This window comes from Berghia stephanieae, chromosome 13 (assembly GCF_034508935.2).
Source record: "Berghia stephanieae isolate SIO BIC M18660-M18661 chromosome 13, UCSD_Bste_1.3, whole genome shotgun sequence".
Classification (NCBI taxonomy): Eukaryota; Metazoa; Mollusca; class Gastropoda; order Nudibranchia; family Aeolidiidae; genus Berghia; species Berghia stephanieae.
In genome coordinates, this window is record NC_088372.1 from 8,687,802 (window position 1) to 8,708,096 (window position 20,295).

Here is a 20,295-nt window from a genome sequence, read left to right on the forward strand (position 1 = left end):
GTTGCCATTTTTTATGAGGCCTTGAAGAGCGGTGTCATCTGCAAACTTTATCAAAGGTACACTCAGGTTTTGACTTCTACAGTCATTCGTGTATATTGTGAATAATACAGGGGACAATACACAACCTTGAGGAGCACCAGTATTTGTAGTTATACAGGAAGATATATTTTGTCCTAATTGAACATATTGTGCTCTCTCCGTAAGAAATTCGAGCACCCAAGCAATTATATACTTGTTTAGATTCAGACTAGTCAATTTTTGAACAACCAACTGAGGTTGCATTGTATTGAACGCTGAAGAAAAATCTGCGAAAAGCAATCTGCAATAGCTCTTAGCGTGATCTAGATGCCTGTAGATGTTGTTTGTAAACAGCAAAATGGCATCCTCTACGCCACGTCCTGGTTTGTAAGCAAATTGATGACTATCACTCAATGGCATAAACTGGTTCCTAATTTTAACAAGAACAAGTTTTTCTAAAGATTTCATGACTATTGAAGTCAGTGCAACAGGTCTGAGATCGTTCATAGATTCAAGTTTTTCTTTTTTTGGAACAGGAATAATTTTTGAAGTTTTCCAAATTTCAGGGATCGAAACGCATTGGAGGGACCAGTTAAAAATATGTGTATAAATGGGGGACAGTTGATGGGCACATTCTTTTAATAATTTTCCTTTCAATCCATCCGGCCCAGCAGCCTTCCTCTCGTTTAGTTTCGAAAATACGAATCTCGTTTCTTCTTCACTGACCTCAATAGTCATTTCATCTTCCAAAGCCCTGTCTAATTTATGTTTTTCATTTTCAATATCAAATTTGTTTGCTGTGTCAAAACGTGAATAAAATTTATTTAGAGTTTCAATTTCGATATCTTCAGATATAATCGTGGGCTTTGGATTATAGTTAACAGCAGTTTTAAGCCCCCGCCACGTGTCCCGTATATCCCCAGAAGAAAAGCATTTTTCAATTTTATTTTTGTACTTGTCTCTACAACTGGATATTACTCTCTTTATCTCTTTTTGTTTTGTTTTCAGATCTTTTTTATTTCTACTAGTAAAGAGAGTTTTCTTTGGTTCAATAAAAGTTTTAGATCTTTTGTTATCCAAGGCTTGTTGTTAGGATAATATTTTATTTCTTTTTTACAAGACACGAGCTGTTCACAGAATTTTAAATACTCACTCACACAGTCATTCAGCTCATCCACACTATCACATGATTCGATAAAAACATTCCAGTCAGTGCATCAAAACAACCACGCAAATCTTCACACACACTTCCGTTCCAGATCTGTACACTTTTCTTTACTGGTTTTACACGTTTAAAAACAGGGCGGTAGGTGGGGAGTAGCAAGAGCATGCAGTGGTCAGATAAACCCAATGGGGCACGGGGTAAACATTTGTAACTATTTTTAATATTGCACAGGAATAAATCTAATGTTTTTTTGTCCCTTGTCTCGCAGTCCACGTATTGATGAAGTCCCGGGAGAGTGAAATCTTTACATTGGTTAAAATCACCAGTGACCATCAATACGGCATCGGGCGACTTCATTTGAATGTCCTGTATTTCTTTCTTCAAAATATTTTTCGCTGTGTTGTTGTCTGATGATGGTGGAATGTAGACGTTGATGATGATGACATGAGTAAATTCCCGGGTAGATAATAAGGTCGTGACGAAACAGTAATAAATTCAATATAATCGTCACAATACATTTTCTTTATTTGACAATTATTGGGGTGGCACCATTTGTTGTTAATATATGTGCACACCCCACCCCCAGTTCATTTATTTACATTAGTCCGATCTCCTCGAAATAGTGAGTATTGTTCAATATCAAAACATGATGATGGTATGTGAGGAGAGAGTCAAGTCTCTGTTAAAGCTATTATGGAGGCTTGACGATAGTCATTATTGTAACGACACAGTGAAAACAGTTCATCAATTTTATTCTTTAATGATCTTACATTACCTGTCACTACACAGGGTAAAAATGGACGAAAAGGCCGTCTGTTGAATTTTGTTTTTATTCCTCCTTTTCTCCCCCTCTTTCTTACTTTAATAAACGATGTGTCAATAGTGGGTGGTGAGGGTGACACGGGTTGGAGGGATCGGAGAGTCTCTGGAGTATATATTATCGATAGGCTTTTGGCAGCAAAATCACAGGCTAAAACACCATTTATGCTTATAAATATACTAATAAATATAAAAATCAGGAACAATATATACTTCACATCCATTTTGAATAAAAATTAGGCGTAAATTCCGGCGATTGAATGATAAATGAATAAAAATATGTGTAGAAATAGGTAAACATTCACAACACGTCTGTTGTCGCCGGAAGCCAGCGCCAATGTCTTTTTACTGTAGTTCAGCACTCACAAAGGGGTCAGTCTATGTGTTTGTGTCAAAGTTCAGTCTATGTGTTTGTGTCAAAGTTCAGTCAATTTTTGCCTCTTGAATTGGCAACTGTGGTCCTTACTGATATTGGTGCCCTTTTTCAGTAAATTCATATTTTCGTATTGAAAAATGACAACTGAACAATTGAAGTCAGTTGGAAAGAAAGTATTGGATATACGATTAGCGGGGAAAGAGAATAAAGGGGATGCCCGAAGATGAGGTGGATGGATCTGGATCTGGCAAAGGGCAATGTGAAAGAACTGGGTATTGGAGGAAGAGGAATGCTTTGAACCGAGATGCATGGAGATGTGGCATTCGTTATGGCAACCCTGCAAAAAAATCTCACCTTCACTCAGGGTAGATCTGGGGTCCTTTGCGTGTTAAGCTGGTGCTCTGCAATCTGATTCTTATCGTCGTGATTCTCTCTCCCCCCCCCCCCCCCCCCAAATTGTATTTGGTAACCTTAACTTACCATTGAATTCTTCTTTTAGCATTTGGTTTACCATGATTTAATAATAATAAATTACATAATGGTATTATATATCGCCTAAACATCCAAATTAATCATGCTGTGCAGCGCTTTACATAATAGTGAAATAAACACCAAAAAAAAAAATTAAAATCACGACACTACATAATAAGAATGAATACAGAAACAAAATCTAAGCAACGTCTATTTCATTAAAAATAAGCCTTACGGAACAACGCGCAGTCTTCAGACATTTCCTGAAATATAAAAATTTTCACAGGATTTTGTCCGAGGACTGAGTGCGTTCCATAGGCATGATTTAATAATGATTTGAGATAACATAACTGGTCATAAATGTGTCAGTGCATGACATAATCAGTCGGAAGGTGAAAATTTTGGATTTACATTTTTTTGCATTGTCTTAAAGAATCTGCTCCCCAGAGCATTTTAATCTTTATTTGAAGTAAATCGGGTGATTTTTCATGAAGTTATGGTCAGATGTATGGGAGAGGTATCCACAGCCGTTTATCACTTTCAGTTTAGTTCGCCAGGTAAATCTAGCTAGTCCGTGACTGATACTAGATGATGAGTCATAGCCTTACACTGAGAGAGGGAGACATTTTTTTTCGCCGTTTTGATTGATTTTTCCTGAATTTCAAACTAATGTAGTAATGCTGTTATTAAGTGTAGCAAAAACATTTTTATACTAATAAAAAGTTTATTAACAGAGTTTTCATTGATTACATAATTATGATGGTGTTAAAAAGCAAGAGGGATAACCCATGAAATTGATACATAAATTTAAGTGAATGAAAATTTTAAAGAGAATATTTAAAAATGTTCAACACTTTAGATTTTAAAAATGATGTTGAATATCTGTAGAATGTAGACATATAAAATTTATACGAGTAGATTGAGGCGTTTTTGAGACATCAGCTCACCTGTACGTCAAAGTTGTGGATTTTGGATAAGGTAAAAGTGTAATCCAATATAGAAAGTTTAATGTAAACAAGAACATAGTCAAATAGTCTTATAATGCACTTGAATTTAGTCCAGGGTCAACGAATGATGACAAGAGTCCCATTTAAATTTTTTTTTATATTATAGCACAATCATTTAAAGACAATCAAAATTACTAAGAAAATCATAAAGATTATTATTTTAAAAACATTATTGTGTGAGATATCCATGTTCTTTATTCACTTTTCTTTTTTTCACTGGCGGAATGTCACTCACTAACTCGGGCGCTATCTGCATGAAATTCTTTTTAATGACACATGCCATTCTATCCTCCACCTTTTTAACACCGCGTGCTTGAATTTCAAATTCTTTGATCGACTTATGAAGCAACTCCCCACCATGTTCACTATGCAGACCAAGTCCAAATCCAAATTTTGCGATCCATGGAACACAGTGATCCTCTAAAAAAATGCATTTTGGGTGTTATCTTTGCTTTAACAATTCTCCTATAGAAACTCATGTATGTGTGTATTGAATCATTTATGCCTGGTAATGATGTTGCAGGTATTTGTTGGCTTTGGGAAATAGATCTCTCAACTACTGAAAAAAGCTTATTCAGATGTATGAATATTTGACTGACTGAAGATACTTTGAATTGGATGTTAGCATTCTTTGTGTTCTGTGTGGTAACTTGAATTATGTGTTTGCATATATCTTTGTACACTGTTTGTTGCAGGTATTTTTTGCAGTGGTTCCTAACAAATGACCTCCCATGATATGCTTGGACTTTGATTCCGTGTTTCTGCAGAATATTATCCAAGCTCGAGCATACAGGGCCTTGTCGCTTGGGATACTCCTTTTTCTTTATAAGTCTTATTTCATTTTCTAGATCATCAATTCTTTGTTCCACTTCTATTACTCTTGCTTGACGATTTTCATCATCTGATATCTCCCAAAAGGCCAATTCTCCCTCATATTGCTTTAAGTGTTTGTCGATGATTTTTAGTTTTTCTATGTAAGTTCCAAAAGGACCAGTTTCAGAAGCATCCATAAAGACTCTTTCGTCTGCAATATCTCTATCAATGTCATCACACCTTTCTTCCAGTAAAATGTGATGTTTTTTTACAATTCCTAAGAGGATGTGCAGTGATGGGGGTGCAACGTGATCAATATGAATTGGCAGTATTTTTTTTCTGATAACGTTGTAAAAGTTTGACGCCTGTGATTTATTAAGCTCTCCTATTGTTGTGTAATCATCAAAACTTTTTTTAAGGCTTTGCAATGTTCTTGGAGAATCATTTATGTCTGTTGTTTTCTGTTGTTGGGCTGCATCTAACTGAATGTGCTTTATAGATTTGTGGCACCACAGACATGGATACTTGCCAGCAGCTCCCGACAATCCATAGACTGTTGCTAAAAAACTATAGTCTCCAAATAAGAAGACACGAATTGTTTTATCATTCCATATGCTATCTTTCAAGTCAAGGAGTTGATCCTCAAATTCTTTCAGAAATATTGTAAGATTGTGAGTTGTGTCCCTCATCTTAGCAAGACCAATAATTATGGTATTATTTCTAGAATTAGGATTTTCTAGATTTGCTATTTGTAAACACAACTTAAAGGAATCACCACCATGGTCCCCACCGATCTTTATCCATATCTCCTGTTCAGGAATTCCATTGTTGTGCCATGTAAGTTTGTCACAAGCACTGTAACGATCCAGAAGAATCTTGACAAAAGCTGACAAGTCTCTCACAACAAAGAAAGGAACTTTTTTACTAAAGCATCTTCCATTCTCATCCTCATGTTTGAATATTTTATTTGTAATGGTCAGATCAAACTGGTTGATCGATAAAAAAACCTGTCTTTGAGCTTTTTCATTTTCAAATCTTACTCCAAACTGTCTGAAAAATCGCCTTTGCTTACGCATCTGCTCAAAGGTTAATCCAACATATGACTGTAAGGCACATCCATATTTCTTGTTTATTACAACTTTTCTTTGAAATCCTGCCTTTCTGAGAATAGCAGCTAAGTTTGATTTAGAAGCACTTCTCACCTTCCGCATATGAAGCTGATCACTTGCATCATTTGTGGAATCATTGTCTCCTGATATTGTTTTTCTGAAAGATTTTACGGATGTCATTCTTTTCCATTCGGTGGTTAGCTTTGTTTGTCCACTTTTTTTCCTGGGTTTTATTATCCTTTGGAGACAAATAGGTTGCCCTCCTGTTGGTAATTCAACAGTTAGTTTCTCTTTTGAAATCCCCAGCATTCGTTTTATTACTTGTGAGCATTGTTTTTTCTGGTGGATTGTAAGGGGTTTATTCTTATGAGGAGATCTATTCTTAAAGGGAGATATTAGTTTAAAAATGGGTGAAGTTGCAGAATCGGTTAATGTCACTCTCTTCCTTTTTTGTGGGGATGGTGTCTTTACGATCAGGGGCACTGGGGAGGTACTCATGTCATTTGTATGTTTGAATGATTTGACAGGTGTTGATGTGTATTTTGGAGGCGAGTATGATGACATTGATGGCATTACACATGGAGATGTAAAGGGTATTTGGTCCATGGAGTAAGATGGACAAAGTTGTTGGTCTTGTGGTGATTGATATTGAGAATTTTGAACAGACGGAAGGTCCAAAAGATCGGCCAGGAAAGAATATGGTTGCTCTATTCTTTGATCTTGAATAATTGCAGGATCAAGACTAGTTGATGGTATGTCACTTTCCTCATCTTGTGTATGGAGTACAGTCTCACCTTCTTCATTATTTAATTCGTTATCCTGTTTTATCTTAGGAAAACATTTTTTGCGTGGTCTGCCTCCCTTACTTTGGGTGCCATATAGACTGCATATAGCACATTGTTCAAATGACAGATTAGGATCAAAATCACACCAGGTACTTTTGTTTTTTTCACCAAGTTTTCTCGCAGATTCAAAGGCATCAATGCCTGCTTCACGTTTCTTTAAATGATGTATCCGAGCGACACATTTCTTGCAAATGTTCCTCGAAAATCTGTGTCCATCTTTTGAGATGTCAACATTAAAATAAGTGAGAATTTCACGTCTATAGTCAAATGTTGATAACGTAGGGAGTCCTTTAATCCTTTCAGCACGGCTCTGTACTCTTTTACAGCATATTCGACACATGCCATTTGTACTGGCGTGATGACTCTCTTCAGTGTGTCTCTCCATAACCTGAACAAAATGAATTAATAAATAATATGTGAAATTAAGAAATATTTAACATATCAGCTTTAAGTCAATGACATCAAATGAAATAAATGTATCTTATCAACACTATTTAGGTTGAATTACTCTATCATTGGGTTTGTAAATTATCATTGAAATATGCTCCTCATTTTTTTGGTAACAAAAATAATTAATGAGATTCTTTTACACACCCTCCATTCTTAAATCCCTAAATCTACACAATAAAAAATATATCAAATGAAAGATAAATTTATCTTCTTTTCTCTGATACCTCACACGTGCCAGTATAAACTGTTGGTTTGATTTTCTGAATTTTTAAATATTTCGTAAAACTATAATTTTAATATTTTTTCATAAAAAACTTTGATTATTCAAAGGAGTAAAACACAAACTTACCATTTAATGATGTAAACAAAAATAATTGCGTCTTGTAGAGGAAAATCTGGTCTTTGTATCCATATGCGTTTGAAAATTGTGAAAGAGATGCTGCGTACACAACGGTTTGATAAAAATGTGTATTTTGATGAAATTTTTACTATTCTCTGCCTGAGAGAAATTTTCAAGCGATGGGATTTACCTGCGGACGTAATTTATTGCCCCAGACACCGTCTTGACAGCTGATATCACTGTCCCCACACCGTGGTTGACGGTGCATTGTTTACATTAATTAACCGTGGCCAGTGAGGTAGGAAGTAACTAAAATGAAAGTTTAGACCCCATATAAACGGCTGTGTATCCTGCAACTTTTCTCAGATTTCATACTTTTTCAACTTGAAACTATTTAGAAGTGAAATTAGACTTTGATATTTCCCGAAGATGTACAAAAAGGGTTGATTTAATCATTTATGTCAAGAACTCATTTTGGATTAAAGTTGACCTTCTAACTAAACTTGGCAATATCTTAGTTCAAATTTTTGCACCATCCGACTGATTATGTCATTTACTGTAACAAATGTCATCTTTCATCATTCTATCCCAGAATCTCGCCGTGGACAACCCGCAACCTGGAGACTTGGTCGCTGCCAAGTTTGAGGAAGAAGATCCGATTTTCTACAGGGCCAAGGTGTTGGCCGTGGCCGACGACGGCAAGGTGGATTTGTACTTTCTGGACTACGGTGATAACGTCTTTGCTGATTTGAGCAAGATTTACAAACTTAAGTAAGTACGGTTAGCTCGCCCTAGCTCAATTTGCGGCGTGAAGCTGACGCCTGCGTTATTCCAGTCTTCCCTTGGAATTGATCCTAGAGACAAATTTACCCAATGGGATAAATTAAGGGGATTTTATTTATTTTAAGTAGCACATGTTTAACTCTTTGATGAGAAGACTTAGAATTTAAAAAAAAAAAAAAAATTTATTATTATTATTATATTATTATTATTATTATTATTATTATTATTATTATTATTATTATTATTATTATTATTATTATTATTATTATTATTATAAGTATTATTATTATTATTATTGTTGTTATTATTATTATTATTATTATTATTATTATTATTATTATTATTATTATTACGATTTTTTAAGATGACGATTCAGTGTTGCAAGTAAAGTAGATCCAATAAAATGAACAAAAATGTAACAACTTCATAGGAAACCGTGTTCTTTCTTCAACCCAGACCAGAATTTCATGCCTTTCCTCACCAAGCCATCGAATGTCAACTAGCCAATGTGGAACCAATTGATGGTGAGTCAGTCTCAAGGTTGTCAATTTTCCATATATTTACAGAATTTTCCGTGTGTTATAAACCCTCACTCAGCATAGATAGTAGCTATGCACTTGGCTAAGAAGCTCACAACATTGCCATCCAGAATTATAACGGACAAACACACAAAACTATGTGTAACCTTGAACGTTTATAGTCTGGTTAATACAGTTTAGTGAGAATTACTCATAAACGCGGACAGCAAAAAGCAATAAGAAATACCTAAGTGACGTCAACTTCATGCTATCTATATTTTCCAATCTCCTGCTAAATGTGAAAAAAAGTGTAATACGTAATGCGTTTTTACTGGAGTTTGTGCAGCTATGTGGTCTAGTGGTATGACACTCGCTTTTGGATCGGAAAGTCCTGGGTTCAAGCCTCGCTTCCCGCATAGTTGAGTTCTTTGAGAAGGCTCTTTACTCACATTCTCTCACATAGACCTGTAAATTCTAAGTCAATTAACTGAAATCAGTCAATTCGTCAAATTCAAATATTTTTAAAAAGGTAAGAAAGAAAAGAAAAAGAAAGAAAGAATTCATGAATCGTAGTCGAATGACTGTGAAGTAATTAGGAATGTTCCACAGCACTAGGGGCCGTTTATATTTACGATGGATATATTGCCAAGGCTAAGCAACGCTTCTTAGAATTGCCGTGTCTGAACACGCCCCAGTGTATTTTCACACAGCCTTCTTGAAATTATCTTTTAACTTTCCAAACCTGTCGTGATCCCAATGGTAGCCAATTTTAATGAGCCTCCGAGCGATAAATTTCACTGTTTCGTCTAAGCCAAAATTGACCACATTTACTTGGTAGAACCTAAAAGTATAAAAAAGTTTAATGCGAAAGTCGGAAGTGCGTAATGAAGACACCTTCAAATCGAAAGTTATATGATTGCTACAATGTGCCTGGTTGATCATTTCTTCACTGATGTGGGTACCTCATTATAAGAAACAATTGTAAGTAGCCTAATTAATTCCCACGTAAATTAGTTTTCTGCCATTGTTTTGCTCAAGTGAACTTGCTGTTTACTATTCATCTCGATTCTTTGGATTTTTCTTATGCGGTACGAAGAGTTTCAGTGAGGTTCAGTTTCAGTCTCAGTCAATTTTTACAGAGCTCATTTACAGGTCTACTCACAGTATTCAGGCGTAAAATGAGTACCTGGCCGTTGACATCGTTGTCTTTGTTGGGAGAAAAAATTCTATTATCGCCTAACAGGCGTCTTGTCTCGTTCTTTATGTTACATGTTGCTATTGGTCAGGAACCCTTTCTAAAGTGCTTTGAGCACATTAAGTGGATATTGCGCAATCTAAAAACTCAAATTTTTAATTTAATTTTTTTTCTTTTATAGTTCATCACTGAGAAAGGGGTCAGTCTATGTGTTTGCATAAAAAGTTCAATCAAAATGTTTTTAAAATTCTGAATAGGCAAGTCTGCACTTTACTTTTTAAATTACAAAAAATAATTTAAAAAAAAAAAAAATGACTTTCTTGGTATTTTGTTTTCTCAAAAATTGGCTGTACAGATACGTCCTCGTCTCTCCGATCCAAACACCAACTATAATCACGCTTTACGGACTCAATACTAAGATGCTAGAAGATGTGGACTGTGAAAAGTAATAAACAAAAATTAATATACCAGCTTAAAAAAAGAGCAAAATGAGCAGACACGGAATATTTCAGGCTCAAAACCATTCTTCAGCCAACAATAGAAAACAAAACATAGACACATTACTTTAAAATTATTATTATTATTATTATTATTATTATTATTATTATTATTATTATTATTATTATTATTATTATTATTATTATTATTATTATCATCATCATTATTATTTGAGATAATATATTTTTGTTTCCAGCCAACGTTGGATGGACCGATGAAGACATAACTCTTTTTGAAGATCTGGTTTCCTGTGCCCAGTGGAAGCCCCTGTATGCCAAGGTCATCACACACACTAAAATTGGAATTGGTCAGGGCCAGGGTGAAGGCCCAAGTCATCAGACAGAATTGAGGCCGTGTCTACAATTGGTCGATACCTCTGGAGAGAAGGTTACTGTTTATACGTTTATTTTGTGCAGCCCGGCTATGTGGTCTTGTGGTAAAACGTTCGCTTTCGGATCTGAAGGTCCTGGGCTCGAGCCTCGCTCGGCGCATAGTTCAGGCCTTGGAAAAGAATCTTTACTCACATTTTCTCACCGTACTCAGGTGTAAAATGGTCATCAACAGCGAAGTCTGTGCGAAAAAAATTGTCCCGTCCTACATGTTAAATTTTGCTGTTGGCAAGGGACCCCCTGTAAAGCTAGTGAGCTTTTATATAGCGCAATATCCACTAAATGTGCTCAAAGCGCTTTACAAGGGGTCCTTGGTCAACAGCAACATTCAACATGTAGGACGAGACATGCCGTCTGTTAGGCGATGTTACAATTTTTCGGACAAAGACAACGCTGTTAACGGCCAGGTACTCATTTTACACTTGAGTATGGTGAGAGAATGTAAGTAAAGAGTCTTTTCCAAGGACTCAACTATGCGCCGAGCGAGGCTCGAACCCAGAACCTTCCGATCTGAAAGCGAGTGTCATACCACAAGACCACATGTTTAGTGGATAGCCTATTGCTCTATATACAAGCTCAATTATTTTTCAAATATATAACAATAGACTTACAAGTCTTGAGCATGCGATCCGTGATCTTTCTGTTGAATTTAAATTTCAAAACTGTTTTTCTTTAGAGTTATTTATGATAGTGAACATTGAATGTTTTATTAATTGTCTGTGGTAGCTGGATCTTCCAGACATGGTGGAAAGTACTTTGCGATAGAATAGCGTCCTATCTGAAATCCAAATGGTAGCAAGCAATTGCTATTGTCTGTGTCATGCTGAAGAAACTGGGAAACTCATGAGCCTAATTGGTCTGAAGGATGACATGAGGAGCCTAAGAAACTGGAAAACTCATGAGCCTAATTGGTCTGAAGGATGACATGAGGAGCCTTAGGCTCCTCATGTCATCCTTCAGACCAATTAGGCTCATGAGTTTCCCAGTTTCTTCAGCATGACACAGACAATAGCAATTGCCTCATGTCATCCTTCAGACCAATTAGGCTCATGAGTTTCCCAGTTTCTTCAGCATGACACAGACAATAGCAATTGCCTCATGTCATCCTTCAGACCAATTAGGCTCATGAGTTTCCCAGTTTCTTCAGCATGACACAGACAATAGCAATTGCTTGCTACCGTTTGGATTTCAGATAGGACGCTATTCTATCGCAAAGTACTTTCCACCATGTCTGACAGATCCAGCTACCCAATCAATACTGGGTGGACAGAATAAAAAATTCACTCAGGATCTTTGCGTGTGAAGTGAGCGAGTGCTCTACCCGCTGTACTCTTTGTGTGGTTCAGACTTTCACCAGCTCACTCCCATATTTTCATCATTTTCACTGACTTTACATTGGCTCCCTGTTAAAGGCTCCATACACGCACGGTTTTGATAGGCGTCCGAACCACGATCAGGCAAACCGGGGTGAAAACGCAATGTGTGTGGCCAAATACCTGGCCGATAAACCTAGGTACGGTCCATCGCTCGCAAAGCCCGCTTTGCTTAATATTTTTTGAGGCGATCGGCGATCGGGGGCGTGGCAGTATAAAAAATTGGACAATTTTTTTCGGATTTTTGCTGTTTTGACGTCAGATTCATGATCAGCGTCGAATTTACAATAGGTTTGATACCGAGAACTATGTTTTTACTCCAAAAATTGATGAAATTAGAAATAAATTTTAATTAATATTGAGGCTATTTGGCCGACAGAACAGGGCCCCTCCCTGTTTTGTGATGGATCAAGTGGTATGACTCTCGCTTTCGGATCGGAAGGTTCAGGTTTCGAGACCCGCTCTGAGTGGTGCAGAGTTGAGTCCTTGGAAAATGCTCTTAACTCACATTCTCTCACCGTACTCAGGTGTGAAATGAGTACATGACCGTTCGTTGTCTTTGTTGGGGAAAAAAATGTCCCATCGCCTGACAGGCGTCATGTCTTGTCTTTCAAGTTTAATATTGCTGTTGCCTTGGGACCCCTTGTAAAGCGATTTGAGCACGTGGATATTGCGCCAAATAAATGCTGTGTTATTATTTTTTTAAATAATATTTTTATAAATGTTGCGCCAGGAAGAGGTAGATGGCAAAAATTTCGTTCATACAAAATAAAAAATAGTTTTCATGATTTTCAATGTAATGATATAATAATATGCCAGTTCTTTTTTTTTTTTTTTTTTTTCCTCCTCACCCGTTGTCGCGACATGACGGTCGACCTTGACACAGACATTTGGGATTGGCAGATGCCAAAAAGCCTTGACTATGTGATGACAGGGGTGGGCATTGTAACCCTGAATTATAATCTACAAACAACGCCCCCCCCCCCCCCAACCCCCCCCCCCTAAAAAAAAAAAAAAGAGCAGTGTGCGTGTGTGGGGTGGCGGTGGTGGTTGGGGGGGGGGGAAGCGAATGCGAGTAGTCCCAAGGAGTACCCGTTTAACCTGCCACGGAAACACTGTCGATTTGTTTTATAAATAATAATAATAATAATAATAATAATAATAATAATAATAATAATAATAATGACGATAAATAACAAAACTTTATTGTCCACAAAATGGAAAGATTTCCGTGGTCTACGTTGCTTTTAAACTTAAATCGGATTGTAAATGTATGGATGTTATGCGTATTGGAAAAATACTCACAACATCTCCATCGGGGTATAACATATTAACACACAAAACTGCAAATGCGAACGTTCATTGTCTGATTGATATAACTTAGTGATAAGTTAATTATAAAATGCTGTCTAAAAGCAATAACAACGGGTTGACTAACGTCAAATTCATTCCTTCTATTGATGCTCTGTGTTAAATTAAAATACTCACAAAGTCCGCCAGCCAGAAATATCACTCCAGCCCAAAGATCTACATGGAACCTTGAACGTTATAGTCTGATATATTTTAATGAGAACTAATCATAAAAATGGGTGTCTAAAAACAATAACAATGAGATGAGTGACGTCAATTTGGTTCCTTTTATAAATATCCAAGAACTTTACTCACTCCATCCGCTCTCTCCTCCTTCAATACATATGAATCTATTCTCTCATCACTTTTTTGTGCGGCTATGCATGTGATCTTGTGAAATGACACTCGCCTTTGGATCGGACGGTACTGGATTCGAGTCCTGCTCTGAGTGGCGCATAATTGAGTCCTTGGAAAAGGCTCTTTACTCGCATTCTCTCACCTTGTTCACTATTAAAATGAGTACCTCGCTGTTTACAGCGTCGTCTCTGTCGGGAAACAATTGCAATATCGCTTAACAGTCATGTCTCGTCTAACATGTTTTTATGTTGGCCAAAGACCCTTATAAAGTGATTTGAGCACCTTTATTGAATATAGCGGTATATATAGCGCAAGTAAATTTTTCTCTCTTTCTCTCCCCCCCCCCCCTCTCTCTCTCTCTCTCTCTCTCTCTCTCTCTCTCTCTCTCTCTCTCTCTCTCTCTCGACATGTTAGATTATTATAGCTATTGCTACATATGATGCGAATATCTTGGACGGTTATTGATGCTATGAGTTTAGGTAAAATGCTCACAACATCCACCAGTCGGAAATAACGTACCGTCACACAAAACTACGAGTAACCTTGAACGTTAAAAGTCTGATTGATATAATTTAGTGAGAACTAATTACCAAAATGACTGCCTTAATACAATAACAAAGAGTGGAATAATGTCAATTTCGTTCCTTCAACAGTCTAATTGATATAATTTAGTGAGAAGTAATCACTATTGTGCGCAAGACGAAAGATAGAATAACAGACAGTAACTGGGATCGTAGCCTCACTATTAATTAAAATTTATTTCTAATTTCACCAATTTTTGGAGTAAACACACAGTTCTTAGTATCAAACATATTGTAAATTTGACGCTGATCACGAATCCGACGTGAAAACAGCGAAAATCCGAAAAAAATTGTCCACTTTTTTATACTGCCACTCCCCCGATCGCCTAAAAAAAATATCTCCCCGTATGTGGGCAAAAATCATCTGCGATATAAACGATAAACGCAGGGATCGGGCCACAGCGATAGGTCATCCGTCCCGCTATCAGCGGATGTCGGCGTCTATGGGGGGCTTTAGATTTAGGATTACCTATAAAATTGCTGTAATGTGCTATAATCATCTTAATGAAAGTTATTACGCCTATATATCAGATTTGATACATGTTTACACTCCCTCACACTCGTCAACTCTCAATAAAAATCAGGATTATGCGTTCCTAAAAAAAGATCTAAGACCTATGCTGATATTCATGCTGCTCCTGCTGTCTGGAATTCTTTACCATTCAGTGTTAGGATTCCCAGTCATCTTTTAAAAAGAAATTAAAATCTCATCTTATGAGAAGCTCACTAGATTAAATTATTCATCCTATTTTTTGTAAGATATACATTTGTTACATCAGAATTCTCATGATTTAATATAATCTCCTTTCATCTGCCATTATTGTTAAATGTCCTGATATGATTTTTATTCAATAATTCATATTCATGTTAACAGCTATTTTTCGTCTCTGTATGCATATCCACGTTTTGGTGCATATGTGTGTCGTTGTGAGGGTGTTTGTGTGCGCGCGATTGTACAAATGGGTGTGCATGTGTACAAAAATGTTTATAATGATCTTTTACAATTTTGTGCTAGAAGAGCTGTTTTGTCAACGGGATTGGGCACTATACATATAAACCTTATTATTATTATTATTATTATTATTATTATTATTATTATTATTATTATTATTATTATTATTATCTATGTAATTTTTATCTTCTTTTTTCTAAGGATGTGGATATTGCTGAAGAACTTAGTAAAAAGGGACACGCCAAGAAAACTTCAGAGACAAACATCAAGAGTGACACATCTAGGACAACGTTATCTTGACATTACAAGAAAGAACTCCCTTCACTATTTTAAGATATAGAAACAAATCACTAGGGTGGGGTCCCCGACCTCCCATAGTGGGCAGGGAGGTACTTGCCGTGTCTTCTATCCCCCTGTATCTGGGTGGGTATCCCAACAGTGGCCAAGGAGGAACTTGCTGTGTCTTCTATCCCCCTGTATCCGTTTCCCAACTTGCTGTCTGTCTTTGTCTTGGAATGAGATGACTTAATTTTGTCCTGACCCTGGCTGGGAGGGAAACAGTTGAATGTATAGTTCTAGTTTTGGGAGAAGCTATTTTTTTTCTTTGTAAATCTCTGTTATGTACTGTAATTTTTTCATTTTTAACATTTGATTTGTAAACATTTGAGTGTGTTCCTCTAAGTAGGGACTTGTGCTGGTGTCCGGGTGAGACTTTTAGGTGATCTTAAACTAAGTACACTGAAAGTGTGCTCTTGGAATCTACATCAGTTGCCAATTTGAACCATTTCCCCTTTGTCTTACTTTTTCATCAAGTCATTTTAATTGTACATCTAAAATGTTTTTACTATCCCATTTTCATCCTTTTTACTGGCTCTGATATGACCTAAATGTGTTGCAAGCGCAGTAAAACCCTTAAAAACAAAAGAAAAAACAAACAAACAAGAAACAAATCACGGAGCTGGTTTGCTATCCAAGTTGTCGTGATGATTGACCTATAGTCCATTCCAAGTCCTGTGCAGGCACGGAATATCGTAAATTACTCGTAAAGTTAAAGTTACCAAATATGGTACCATGGTTTTTTTTTTGGTTTTTTTTTTTTTGGATGCAGGCTTGAATTTGATAATAATAGACCTAACAGTTTTCTCTCACGATGCCGAATTTCTTTGACAGAGATGCCAACATTTCCATAAAAAACGGATTTGTTCTGTATTTGCAGAGCTGCCTGTGTGAGATTTTTAAAAATTCGTAATTTCCAAGGGAAAGAAAACCAGAAAGATTTACTTTAAATAGATTTACAAGTAAACAATTTACTCTCAGCATCCATAGCGGGCAGGGAGGTACATACTATGTCTTCTATCCCCTTATATATGTTTTCCAACATGCTTTCTGTCTTTGTCTCGGAATGAGATTACTTGGTTTTGTCCTGGCCCTCGCCGGAATCCTAGCTGGGAGGGAAACAGTCAAATGCATAGTTATTGTTTTGGGAGATGATATTTTTTTTCCTTGTAAATCATCTCTCTGTTATGTATTATTATTTTTATTTTTAATGTATGATGTAAGCATTTGAGTGTATTCCTCTTTGTTGGATTTTGTGCTTGTGTCTGGATGAGACTTGTAGGTGATTTCAAACTAAGTACATTGGTGGTATGCTCTTGGAATCTACATCTGATCCCTATTTGTTCTCAGTTCCCCTTTGTCTTACTTTTTCTTTGGTGCTTTAATTGTAATTCTAAAACTTTTTACTATCCCAATTTCTTCCTTTTTACTGGCGCTGATATAACCTAAATGTCTTGCAAGCGCCGTAAAACCCTTAAAAACAAACAAAACATACTCTCAGCATGGTCCAAAAATGCTCCAAAGTCCTGAATATAGGTTCTGAGGAACTAAACTTTCCTTACAACAAGATTTATTGAGTCAAAGAGACCTATGCAGCTCTGTAGCTGGAGCCAAAAATTTGTATTTCTATGAAATTTTCGTAGTACTTGGCAGGTCCAACCCTTCTGCTTTTGGCGGAATCATTCCTATTTTCACTCTTGTTTTTTGTACTATTCCGCCATTGTCTCTAAGATTCCGATTTACAATAATGATGATAATGGTAAGAATAAACAAAGAGCAAGAGAGAGGTGAAATTCCTTTTTTTTGTCTCAAATTCCTATTTTCAGGCGTTCTGATTCCACTTTTGGAATGTTGCAGGGCTGCCAGATGATCGCGGAACTGCGAAAATTTGCGGTTGAAAGTGGTTTCGCGAATTTTCGAGGCCTTAATTTTTTTAATTTATTTTTTTTTATAGCGATTTTTTTACTCCCGACAATTAAATGGCGACATTATTATGGTTAGAAAGGAGCTCATTTACGATGAGTAGAGATATGTAGATAATATTAATATGGGGCAGTGAATGGTTACTTTTTGAGGATTGGTGGGGCCTTTGAAATTGACGTTGCTTAGTTTGTTTAATGTATTTCTTCTGCACAGTAATCCCTCTATCTACTCTGCACTCTCTTGTTTAAGGTATGTATTGTACAATAATCTTTACTAAATTGCTTATATTGAAATGCTAATTTATAAAGAGTAACATTTTTATGTACCTTACTTCAAAATTCAGTTTTCATAGTGATTTCTGAAATTCAGTCCGTGTCCAAGAGACACCCCGTTTGGTTGGAGCGGATTTTTTCAAACCTCCCTGGCAGCCCTGATGTTGGCAGGTCTGCAGTTCTATATTTGGCTTCCTGGGTCTGTAAGGCTGTATTTTGTCATTGTTGGCTGATTTGTGGTAATCAAGGCATGTGAGTCTTAGGATTACTTACTCAATCCTGGCACTTGAGGCGATGCAAGGGATCTCCACGAGACCTGTCAGCAGCTACCGAGCCCTAAGGAACTCCACAAACTTCTGTAGTAAGGGGTCTGATTGTTTTCCATTAACTAAAACGGACTGGGTTCTACCAGTAAGATACGATGCAAACCATCGCAGTACAATATTGTTAATACCATATATATTAGAAAGGCTCTGGATTAAAATTGAGTGGTCGATAGTGTCAAAAGCAGTTGACAAATCGAGCAGTGCAAGAATTGACACTTCGCCATTGTCACACGATAGCGATAAGTCGTTGACAATTTTCAAAAGTGCCGTCTCCATACTGTTTCTTTCTCTGTGTGCAGATTGGTATTTTTCAATCAGTTTATTTGCCAAAAGGTGGTCTTTCAGTTTCAGTTATTTCAAGACAATTTTTTTCGAGAATCTTAGAGATGAAGGGAAGATTGGATACAGGTCGGTACTTTTTCAAATTGTCAGGGTCTAAATTTGTTTTCTTAATCAGAGAGGTTACAATTGCTGATTTATAGCAGTGAGGTACAAATCCGAATAAACAAATAAAGTAAAGAAAAAATAAATTTCCCTTTATTCATCCCATAGGGGAAATTTGTCTCGAGGGTCTATCGCAAAGGATGACTGGAATAACCTAGGCGTCAGCCGCAGTGCAGATGACATCTCTGACTCCCGAAGAGCTAACCTCCCTAATTCTGTGGAAAGTCGGTCCTTCAAAAGGCATGGCACCACACTCAATGTCGATGTCACCCTGACCCGATTCAAGCTCAGTTCTAATTTTCAATACTTTTCCATCAAAATACTGTGCAAAAGATTCTGGTAAGTCACATAATGGGATATTGGATGGTAATACATTTGATTTTGACGTTCCACTGATTTCAGAAATAAAGTTAAAAAGAATCTTTGAATTTTGGCACTCTTTAATTTTGTTCATATAGTAGGTGCTTTTCTCCTCTCTGATGATATCTTTTCACTTCCTCTGTACACCGTTTCGGTGCCGCTCGATCCACTGGATGTTTTGTGTGGAGCCATCTGCGTTCAGCCGCACGATCTTGTCGTTTGAATTTCTTGACGACGTTGGAAATCCATGGCGTAGGAGTACGATCTGTGACCGTTCTAGTACGCAAGCGTGCGTGTTTCTCCAAAACAGTCAATAGGGTATTGTTGACGACGGTCAAAAAATTTGCATCATTATCTTTTGTGAAGTCAACTCTTCCTTGATGTCGTCGTTGAATGTCTCGATATCGATGGCGCGGAGATTGCGGGATGTGACTTCTATTTTGTCTCTCTTTGGCGTAGGCACATCAATGTTGTATGTGATGGTGAAATGGTCCGAAACGCACTGTCTGTAACTTTCAGGTTGATGACTTCGATTCCAGATGTTACGAGCCAGTCGATGATATGGCCTTTTTCGTGCTTCAGTGTTTGTATGTGTTGAATAAGACTGTGGTGATCTAGAATTGCCCTTGTAGCAGCAGAGTGATGATCGCTTGCAGAGTCGTAGTGGATGTTAAAATCACCAATGATCACGAAACGTTTGGAGTACTCAGTCATTGACTCAATCAGACTTTCAAAATTCGGAACAAAACCTCGATGAGTGGAGAAATTCTGCGCCGATTGTGGTGGATGGTGTAGACAAAAGAATACAGTATTAAGAGTTATTAATTTGAGACACTCGAATGATGGGCACATTGTAACATTTTTCAAATTTCAGTTTCAAATGGTCTTTATAAATAATACAGATACCACCTCCTGGACCAGTGGAATGCGGATGTTAAGTTATGTTGTAATGGGCAGGTTTTAGTTCATTCAAAATGACCTCGTCTCCGTTTTCAGCAAGCCATGTTTCCGTTATAAAAACAATGTCACTATTGGCGTCGGTAATCATATCATTAATGAGGGCCGCTTTGTTTTTCACTGATTGTGCATTAAAGTACATAATGCTGACACCATTAGAATTTGAAAATCGTTCACCACAAATCGAGTCAGAGCATTGTATGGTCGTAATTGTTTGGGGGGGGGGGGGGGGGGGGGCGAAAGGTGGGGCATTGTGATGGTCGATGAC

At 37.0% G+C, this 20,295-nt stretch overlaps 1 protein-coding gene across 1 annotated transcript in view; it reads left to right on the forward strand.

Moving 5' to 3' along the window:
• LOC144959191 (tudor and KH domain-containing protein-like) overlaps nucleotides 1-19,135 on the forward strand; it is a 28,195-nt gene extending 9,060 nt beyond the window's left edge. Inside the window, exons 7-10 of the mRNA XM_078891735.1 lie at nucleotides 8,006-8,184; nucleotides 8,653-8,720; nucleotides 10,604-10,794; nucleotides 15,611-19,135. Coding sequence (XP_078747861.1) covers nucleotides 8,006-8,184; nucleotides 8,653-8,720; nucleotides 10,604-10,794; nucleotides 15,611-15,709 — 537 coding nt within the window. The 3' untranslated portion in view covers nucleotides 15,710-19,135. The remainder of the gene's footprint in view (nucleotides 1-8,005; nucleotides 8,185-8,652; nucleotides 8,721-10,603; nucleotides 10,795-15,610) is intronic.
• Nucleotides 19,136-20,295: the final 1,160 nt, after the last annotated feature.